Genomic DNA, 9,945 nt, shown 5'->3' on the forward strand with positions numbered 1-9,945 from the left:
ATGTCACATCACACTTATTTATGTTCCAACAAATTGAAAATTTGTCTTATCTTTTTTATCTCCTTTTGTATAATCCTGTTGTCCCTAGACACACAGATCCTCCACATCCACCTGACCCCCGTGTTCAGAAACCTCATGTCCCTTTGTCAGCTTCATTAATCCCTCCTTCTGGATATTAGCTTCCTTTTACTAAAAAATTATGTTTGTCCTAATATTTGTAATAACCTACAAAGAAAAAATTGAGAAAAATATAAATATATGCATATGTAACTAAATCACTTTGCTATACTCCTGAAGCAAATACAGTACTGTAATTCAACTACACTCAATTAAAATATTCCTCTTAAATGACCCCAAATGCAATTCTCTTCATATCACTGAAGTCATCAGATGTAAACTATATAATCCGTTTCCGTACACACAGGAATTAATATTTATTTGCATCCACCATTGACTTGTCAGTGTATGGCTAAGTGTTCCTACAAAGCTTTAATCTATAAAGATGTTTTAAGAGAAAAAATGGAGAGATAATCTTTTTCTATTAGTAATGTAATGAGAACCTATGAGTCCAGAGCATTTCATCCACAGTTCTCTGTCCTAACCAACCAAAGCGCTATGAATATTTACATCTAAATTGTCAAGGAGACTTGCAATTTGGCACAAATCCATAAATTCCTTTCTGATTTGTTTAATGGTATTCTCTGTACCTGCCACTCACACTAACCTATACACAAAATAGAGACCTCTTACACAAATAGAAACAACTCCATCAAGGAATAGTACATCCTCGTTCTTGTCCCTCCCTTCCATAGGCTCACCATGCAAAGGGAATGCTTGTGTTATGATTTGAAAATGCTTCACTCTTTCAAAAAAGCAACTTATAGGAGTTCCCGTCATGGCGCAGCGGTTAACGAATCCGAATAGGAACCATGAGATTGCGAGTTAGATCCCTGCCCTTGCTCAGCGGGTTAACGATCCGGCGTTGCCGTGAGCTGTGGTGTAGGTTGCAGACGCGGCTCGGATCCCGCGTTGCTGTGGCTCTGGCGTAGGCGGTGGCTACAGCTCCGATTCAACCCCTAGCCTGGGAATCTCCATGTGCTGCAGTAGCAGCCCAAGAAATGGCAAAAAGACAAAAAAAAAAAAAAAAAGCAACTTATAAAAGAATTGTGAAAATTAATTAATTTTTTTTTGCCTTTTTTGCTATTTCTTGGGCCGCTCCCGCAGCATATGGAGGTTCCCAGGCTAAGGGTTGAATCAGAGCTGTAGCCACCGGCCTACGCCAGAGCCACAGCAACGCGGGACCCGAGCCGCGTCTGCAACCTTCACCACAGCTCACGGCAACGCCGGATCGTTAACCCACTGAGCAAGGGCAGGGACCGAACCCGCAACCTCATGGTTCCTAGTCGGATTCGTTAACCACTGCGCCACGACAGGAACTCCTGAAGATTAATTTTAATTGGGATAATAGATTAAACTCTGTCAGGTAAGACCACTGGAGAAGAAAAGAATAGCAGAAACGCAGAAGAGGAAAGCAAATGAAGCCCATTACTCTGTGCACTCAGGGAGGATGGGTAGATGTCTCAGACCTCTCTAGCCCATCCATCTCCTATTGGCCCATGATCAGACACCAGCTTCCTTGGATCTTTCCAATCTCTCAATCAGTGATTAACGCACAGACCATACCTGAGCATATGACTCCTGCATCCTCTTTATGATTGCAACTGTGCTGCCCCCAGCCCGGGGAAGTGCACTTCCATAAGTGGGACTCCTTTCCCGTGCAGTTCACGTCATCCAGCCAGATGCGTCCTGATCCTGCCCCAAAGTGAGCTAACACCTTGGCTTCTAGGCCTTCTCCACAGCCCAGCTGCCTGCACACCACATTCACATCGTTCAAGTCCCAGTAGTCATCACAGACGGTGCCCCAGGAGCCTTGGTGAAGGATCTCCACTCTGCCCGCGCATCGACTGCCCCCATTCACCAGGCGGAGCAGATTGCTGTCTGAGGAGAGAGTCAGGAGAAGACATTTACACAGGGAAGGAGAAGGGTTTTCTGGTCCCATGGGGCCCCTACCTGAACAGTTGGCGGCACTCTCCTCCGAGGCTGCAGAGCCTGCTGGTTCAGACAGGGAGTCATTGCACTGAGGCAGCACCTGGCTCTAGTTTCTTATGGCAGTGATAAGAGAATAATAGTGGTGAAAAATAGGGAAAAAAGGAAAATTTAAATTGAAAATACTCTAGAGAGGTATAGCCCAGGTCATATGAGTTAACCTCTGGTTTGTAGAGTTCTTCATAGCATTTGAGAAAGATACACAGGAAATGTTAGCCTCTCTACCCTGAGCAGGTAAATCAGTTCAGAGTCATAGCAAAGGGCGTGCAGCTGGATGGATTTTTTTTTTTTTTTTATACCCCACACACACTTTGCTGCCATTGACCTGAGAGTTAAAAGGATTAGATTAAAAGGAATGGAGTGAGGAACTGGTCTCGTCAGAAGCCTCGGCTAGCAGCCACGAATCCTCTACTACTTAGAATCGTTCTTGGTATAGTCATTCCAAACTAAGAAACATACCATGATATGCCATGGTTTGCCTCAGAATCCTTCACTTACAGTTCACAGCTTCAGACTCCAGATCTGGAGTCTTAGTTTCAAAAAATATAATCTCTTTAAGTAGATTGTGGAAACTTGCATGAGAGAGGAGGTAAAATATTGATTGGAACTGGCCAAATTCCACTGGAACTCCTAGAATGGCACTTCTTTTCCCAAATAAATCTCATCTCAACTTGGATTTTGTGTCAGGAGTCACTGTTGTTCAACATGTGGAGTGATTTGGTCTTTAGAGGGAAAACATCATGTATTTCTAACCCCACCACAGGGAAGAAATAGGTTATATTCCTGGTCCGAAAGCACATGAAGAAACATTTTGACAGACTCAGTGTATTATTCTCTCCTTTTGTATGTAAAAAGTGATGTAAAGAAAGATTGAATAATGCATAATGATGTTGCACTTTAAGTAAATGATGAAGTAAAGAAAACCTAACATTTTCTACCTCCATGAAGAATGGAGGGATTCACAGCAGCCCAATGATCTTGCTGTCTACAGCTTAAAGCCTGGAAAATGTTTTTCAAAGAAGTAAATTTATTAGACATTTGTGAACATAACACAGACTAAATGTGCTGAAATTCGGAAGAGTGAGACCATGAAACATGCTTCAATGTTAGCCAAGGATCTACAACTACTTTTTCTCTGTGGGAATTTCACAATTTGGTACATGGCTTAGAATTTGGCTCAGGCAAGCAGAGGACATATGATAGGCCAGTGTAACTTTGAGGGTTAACTGGTGCTGAAGCGACAAAATAGGAGACTTGAAAGCCACTCTCACATAACAAGTTGTCTCCTCAAATATTTGCCCAGTATACAAGCTGTGAAGGGCAGGAGGACAAAGAACGATGTAAAAATTTTGGAAAGTAGAGTAGATATTCCCTCATTCTCTTGAGTGCTGAGCTACCAAAACTTCCAAACTGTCAATTCAAAGCCCTGAAAGCCCATGGCGTAGAAACAGAAGAATGGAAGGTACATGGAGTGTTACCGAAACTGCAATCCAGACTGGTCACAACTCTGTTCTAGGTTGTATACAGATATTTGGGCGATCTGCAACCTTTCTCCCACCTGCCTAGCAGAACAAAAGGTGAATCCTTTCAGGTGTTAGTAATATATGTGGAGGGCATTCCCTTGTGGTGCAACAGGTTAAGGATCCAGCATTGTCACTGTGGCAGCTCAGGTTGCTGCTGTGGCACACATTCAATCCCTGTCCCAGGAACTTCCACATGCTGTTGGTGTGGCCAAAGAGGGGAGGGGGAAAATGTATCTGGAATTTCTTTTTTTCATACATAATTTCTAGCATTCAATAAAAATTCCATGGCATTTGAAGGGCTGATGGCATGGCAAATGAACAAAGTGAGAAAAAGTAGATAAGAGAAAGCAGAGGCACACATGATAGAGATGCTGGATTTGGCAGATAAAGATTTTAACTACGATCAATTTGTATTTAGGAAAAAAGAGGGAAGCAGAGAATAAACAGGTGAAAAGATGAAAAAAATTAACAAAGAATTGTAAATACATAAAATATATGAAAGGAACAATTGCCCACTGAAAATAAATGTCTAGAATGAAGGATCAAATGAATAGAATTAAGAATTGAATTGAAGAATTGAATGAATATTCTTTTACATAAATCAACACAGCATGAATGACTTAGAGGTATCCTACAAATGAGAGGTGAGAAAGAGAAGAAAGATAAGGAAGAGGAGAAGACAAACAGAGACAGGAGTTCCCACCATGGCACACTGGGTTTAGGATCCAACTGCAGCAGCTCTGGTTGCTATGGAGGTGCAGCTTCAATCCCTGGCTAGGTACAGTGGGTTAAGTATCTAGTGTTGCCACAGCTGTGGTACAGGTTGGAGCTGTGGCTCAGATTTGACCCCTGGTCTGGGAACTTCCATATGCCATGGGTGTGGAGGAAAAAAAAAAGGCTAAACAGAGACAGAGCAGCAGATGTACTGTTTGAAGATAAAATGATTGAGAATTTTTAAAAATGGATGGAAGGGAGTGAAAAGTCCCACACCTAGTAAAGCTGATGAAAATCAAAGAAAAAAGGGAAAATCTGGAATAATAACAGCTTGTTTAATACAAGAGAATATGCAGAAGAAGAGAAAAAAAGAACATAATGCAGATGGGTCAATTAAAAGTAAAGTGTAGATACTAGCCCAACAGTATCAGTATTGCATTTACAGGAAGTGGATTAGATACTTCAAATAAAAGCCCATGTAGATAAAGCAACAAAATTCACCTAAATACTCCTTGCAAGACACTCAGTGCCTATATGAGGATAAAGAAAGTTTGAAAGTAAAATGATGGAAGACAATGTATGTACTATGTAAACACTAATCTTTAGAAAACTGTGTCAATGTCACAGAAAATATACTTTAAGGCAAGATACCCCAATTGAGTTAACGAGAGAATTTTCATGATTATAATGGGATAAATCTTACTAAAAACATTATAGATATCAAAATCCAAGAAAGATATCAGAACATAGCTTTGAGGAGTTCCCGTTGTGGCTCAGTGGGTTAAGGACCTGAGGTCGTCTCCACGAGGATGAGGATGTGGGTTCGGTCCCTGGCCTCACTCACTGGGTTAAGGATCTGGCATGGGTGCAAGCTGTGGTGGAGGTCACAGATGCACCTCGGATCCCATGTTGCCATGACTGTGGTGTATGCCTGCAGCTGCAGCTCTAATTCAACCCCTAGCCTGGGACCTTCCCTATGCAGCGGGTGTGGCGGTAAAAAGAAGATAAGGAAAAACAAATCATAGCTTTGAAATATACTTGGGAGAGTGAAAAGAAGAAATAGACAAAAATCACTATTAAAATGGGGAACTTTAACACATCCGATAGCATGCTGACAAAGCATATAGAAAAGAAGGAAGAATGAAGGAGATATAAAACAACACAGCATATGTAGAACAGTGCACCCAACAGCGAAAGAATTCACATTATTGTAAATGCACTAGGAGCACCTAGCAAAAATGACCATATGCAGCTCCCGTCGTGGCTCAGTGGTTAACGAACGTGACTAGGATCCATGAGGATGCGGGTTTGATCCCTGGCCTCGCTCAGTGGGTTAAGGATCCAGCATTGTTGTGAGCTGTGGTGTAGGTCGCAAATGCAGCTCAGATCTGGCATTGCTGTGGCTGTGGCATAGGCTCGCAGCTATAGCTCCAATTCGACCCCGAGCCTGGAACCTGCATATGCCGTGGTTGTGGCCTAAAAAGACAAAAGACCAAAAAATAATAATAATGAGCATATGATAAAAACTTTCAGAGAAATGAATTCATACAGAGTATTTACTCTGACCACAGTGGAATAAAAATAATAATTAATAAATAAATATAGGGCAGCCATCCCTATTTGGAAAGTTAAGAAACATCCTTCTAAAACAGTACTTCAATCTGGAATAAATTTAAAAATTAGAAAATATTGTAAAGAGTGATAATAAAGGTGTGGTATAAAACTAAATTCTTCTAGTGAAGCTGAAGTAGTGCCTAAGGGAAATTTATACCCTAGACTTAGAAAAGAGGGAAGACTGAAAATGAAAAATTGTAAGCTTCCGTTTAAGAAACTAGGAGATGAGAGAATAAAGCCTAGAGGACATAGAGAGTTGATATTAATAAAGAAAACACAAATTAGTGAAAAAGAAAGTAAGCATAAGATAGGGAAAATAGAGGAAAACTTTCAAATGTGGCTCATTGAAAATTGATAAACACTGAGCAATACGGAAATGAGAGAAAAATGAAGTTAACATATCAAGAATGAAAAGAGACAGCACTATAAGTCATACAGGTCTTTGGTAATAATTTTACTGAGATGCAATTTACACACTTAATGGAGATAAATAGTCAGAAGAGTGCCAATTTCTCCACGACCTTGCCAATACTGACTTTGAATCTAAGCCATTCTGACAGGCGTGAGGTAAGAGCTGACTGTGGTTTTGATTCATATTTCCCCGATGATTAGCAATGTCAAACATCTTTTCTTTTTTTATTATTTAAAAAGATTTTTTTATTGTCATTTCCCCAACACGATTATTTTTTCTACTCTACTGCATGGTGACCCAGTTACACATACATGTATACATTCCTTTTTCTCACATTATCATGCTCCATCATAAGCGACTAGACATAGTTCCCAGTGCTACGCAGCAGGATCTCATTGCTAATCCATTTCAAAGGCAATAGTTTGCATATACCTGTTGGCCACTTGTATGTGTTCTTTGGAGAAATGTCTGTTCAAGTCCTTGGCCAAATTTTTAATTGGGTTATCAAAGTGTTTTGTTTTTTTCTTTTTTAATCTTGGGTTGAAGGATCTCCTTATATATTTTGGAAATAAACTGTTTACATGACTTGTTGCAGGTTGCCTTTTCACTCTATTGATGTGTCCTTTGCTCTGCAGAAGCTTTTCAGTTCGATATATTTGCATGTGTCTATTTTTGCTTTGTTGCCTGTTCTTTTGGTGTCATACCCATGAAATCATGAAACAATGCATTTTCGTTTCGTGATGGAACTGAGGTATCACATATCTAAAATGTAATTTCTATCTGGTAATGTATCACACCATCACACAGGGTAAAATAAATTCAGATTCAGTAATATTTTACATAGTCTTTAGTGGAACTATAAAATTATTTGCAGAAAATAAAATATGATTAAAAGTTATTTGGGGATGAATAATGGCATTTGCAACATTGCATTAAAAGCCGAAATCTAAAAGTAAACATTGTAGATTTGATCATATGAGCCCCCCTTCAGACGCATGACCCTAAAAACACTAAAAAATGAGGGAATTATTTTAAAAAATCATGTAAGAAAAACACTAATGATATTCTTTTATAGAGACTTCCTACAATAAATAAGAAAATTTAAAACATTCCAGAGGAAAAAATAAAAGTGGTTATGAAAGCTATCTTGAGATTGCAATATAAGAAGTAAGGTAACATTTTTTATATATGGTCTATTAGAATAAAAACATGATATCATGCACTTAAGACAAGATTATAAAGAAAATAATAACACTTTAAATTCAGTTAATGTTGCTGAGAATGAAAGCTATTGAAACTATTCTGATGGACAACTAGGGAATATATGTAAAGAGAGTCCTTTTAGAATGGTTAACTTGAAAAAATAATAGTGGCTTTTCTATTAGATTAATGCTGATGTTCATAAAATTTTTATCACAGCATTGTAATTGAAAACATTAATGTAAGGAAATAGGATTAGATAAATTATGATTCAATAACAGTATGGCTGAAATAGGGGCAACCATACAAATGACACAGAAGATATCTTAACAGGGCAAAAAGAAATTTTGAATACATTTTTAATTTTGAAAGTGGATATAAAATGGTGTACAGGAACTTTATGATTCAGCTGAGAGAGAGAGTGAGTGAGTGTGTGTGTGCAGACTCTGAGATTTAAAGCAAATTCTTTAGAAGAAAACTAAAGGGAGCTGGCAGATCCTGACCTACTGTAGAGGCTCTATAACATGTGCCAGGCTCAGGAAATATTTAATGCTCTTTGGAACCATCATACCAAGGTTGAAATTGCCAAGTTGATAAGGCAAACTCATGTGAACTGAATACCTTAGTATGTAAATTAGTGCTTTAATGACAGGATCCTGCAAAAAGTTCTCTCTGAGGAAACGTTATGCTTGAGGGAGGAGGTGAGCTTTATTCTCAGCCTAAGGAGAAATTTCTTCACTTCTCTCATGGCTAGAGAGCCCCAAATTTAATCAGAGCACCAATGTTATATTTCATCTTGAGAATCCACCTCTATCCATAAGAGCCTGCACAGCCTGAAAAAGGATAGCCATCATTATAATATGGCCTACACCCAAGGAATTGGAAGTTTGAAGAAATTTAACACGGGAGTGAGGAGTAGAACTTCTTGCTCCTGTTGGGAGGAACAGAATTTCCTGAAGAAGAGAGACAGAGATTTCTGACTGGGGAGGCTTGAGATAGGGAGGGAACATGGGATAAGGAAGGGATGGAGAGGTGAGGAGCTCTGCCAAAGCAGCCAGGCTTAGACTGCAGGGGCCAGGTTATCCAGGGGGTGTGATTATAGATTATGCAGGGAGGGCTTTCCTTGCAGAAAGGAAAGTTTCCATATCTGCCCTCATCAAATGTGCATTCACACATATCATCATTCTCATTACCACCACCAACACCAAATCCAGCAGTGTGGCTTAATCTACCAGTCTGAGGGTGTCAGTTCTATGGACTCCTATCTAAAAGATTGACGTCCGCCGGACAGATATATTTTTTTACACTTTTAGCCTTCATACATTCTCCCCCCCACACACCAGTCTTGAAATAATACATGCACATGCACACACACACATACATACTTAAAGCATACACACACACGATCCATAAGCTAGGACCAGAAATAACCAAAATACCCATGGAGAGCACACAATATGGAGTGCAGGAAGGGTAAATCAGAAACCCAGCCTGAACAGGTCCCTCAGCCACAATCCATAATAGGAAAACCGGGAAGTGATCATTTTCTGAGCTGTTAGGTGTTGACCGGGAAGGGCGAAAACACTGACACCGGTCAATTGGAGAATAAAATTTATCTCTCTGCAACATCTTACTGCTTAACTTGAAAAACAAAGCCCCATGAGGGGAAAAATCAACATTCACTGTATCTAAGGATCACATTTGGTCAAAACCTATGGTCCATAGAGAGGTGTGGTCTTTACAACACAGGGATCCTTCCCTCCAGAATCTTATGGCTAATCCAGTATCTCAGCTGATCTTGAGGATGCTTACCTTGAGCACTCGACAAGACACCGAGGAGGAGAAAAACAAGTCCTTGGAGAAAGCACTGCATGTTCACGGTCGTGCCGACCCTCTTGTCTTTGGGCAAGAGCCTCAGTTTCCTCAAACCATACAAGGAATCCTCCAGGCCCTTAATGGAGTCTCTTATGCAGGAAGGGGATTATATAGACCCATCCTCTGACATTGCCACCTTCCGAGCCAATAGAAACCCTCTTTAACATCTTCCGTGCCATCAGATACTATAGAAAAGGAAACTTTCTGAAGTTCAAACACCAATTAGATGCTGAATCTTAAATTTATCTCCTTATATGAGATACAAGGGTTTCTGACGTCAGGTTTCATTCTACCCCTAAAACTGATACAGAAAAGCCATATTGAAAAAAAAAAAATACATGGCTTTCTTTTCTCCTCCCTAGCAATAATTGGACTGAATGGCTGGTTCAGCTCAGCCTGTGGGATCAGCCAAACTTGCTGTTTCTAGGTTAGTTCTACCTCCCCACGGGCCCAAGAAAAGATGAATTTTTAAAAACTGGAGACATAGGTCTTCAGTGTCAA

The 9,945-nt window shown here is 40.0% G+C and overlaps 1 protein-coding gene across 1 annotated transcript; it reads right to left on the reverse strand.

Moving 5' to 3' along the window:
* Nucleotides 1–1,421: 1,421 nt before the first annotated feature.
* LOC110258513 (scavenger receptor cysteine-rich type 1 protein M130-like) lies at nt 1,422–9,514 on the reverse strand. The gene is made up of 2 exons (XM_021081762.1): nt 9,382–9,514; nt 1,422–1,998 (listed from the first exon to the last, which is right to left on the reverse strand). Exons 1-2 carry the CDS (start codon nt 9,440–9,442, stop codon nt 1,655–1,657), a joined length of 405 nt encoding a protein of 134 aa, XP_020937421.1. The 5' UTR covers nt 9,443–9,514; the 3' UTR covers nt 1,422–1,654.
* Between the last annotated feature and the right edge of the window lie 431 nt (nt 9,515–9,945).

Source organism: Sus scrofa, unplaced genomic scaffold, assembly GCF_000003025.6.
Source record: "Sus scrofa isolate TJ Tabasco breed Duroc unplaced genomic scaffold, Sscrofa11.1 Contig2257, whole genome shotgun sequence".
Lineage (NCBI taxonomy): Eukaryota > Metazoa > Chordata > Mammalia > Artiodactyla > Suidae > Sus > Sus scrofa.

Excerpts from the sequence above, each read along its gene's own strand:
- LOC110258513 (XM_021081762.1), bottom strand. The coding sequence starts at position 9,442 with ATGCAGTGCTTTCTCCAAGGACTTGTTTTTCTCCTCCTCGGTGTCTTG. Across the intron at positions 1,999-9,381 it reads TGTCTTGTCGAGTGCTCAAG|ACAGCAATCTGCTCCGCCTG; the intron begins GTAAGCATCCTC and ends CTCTCTCCTCAG.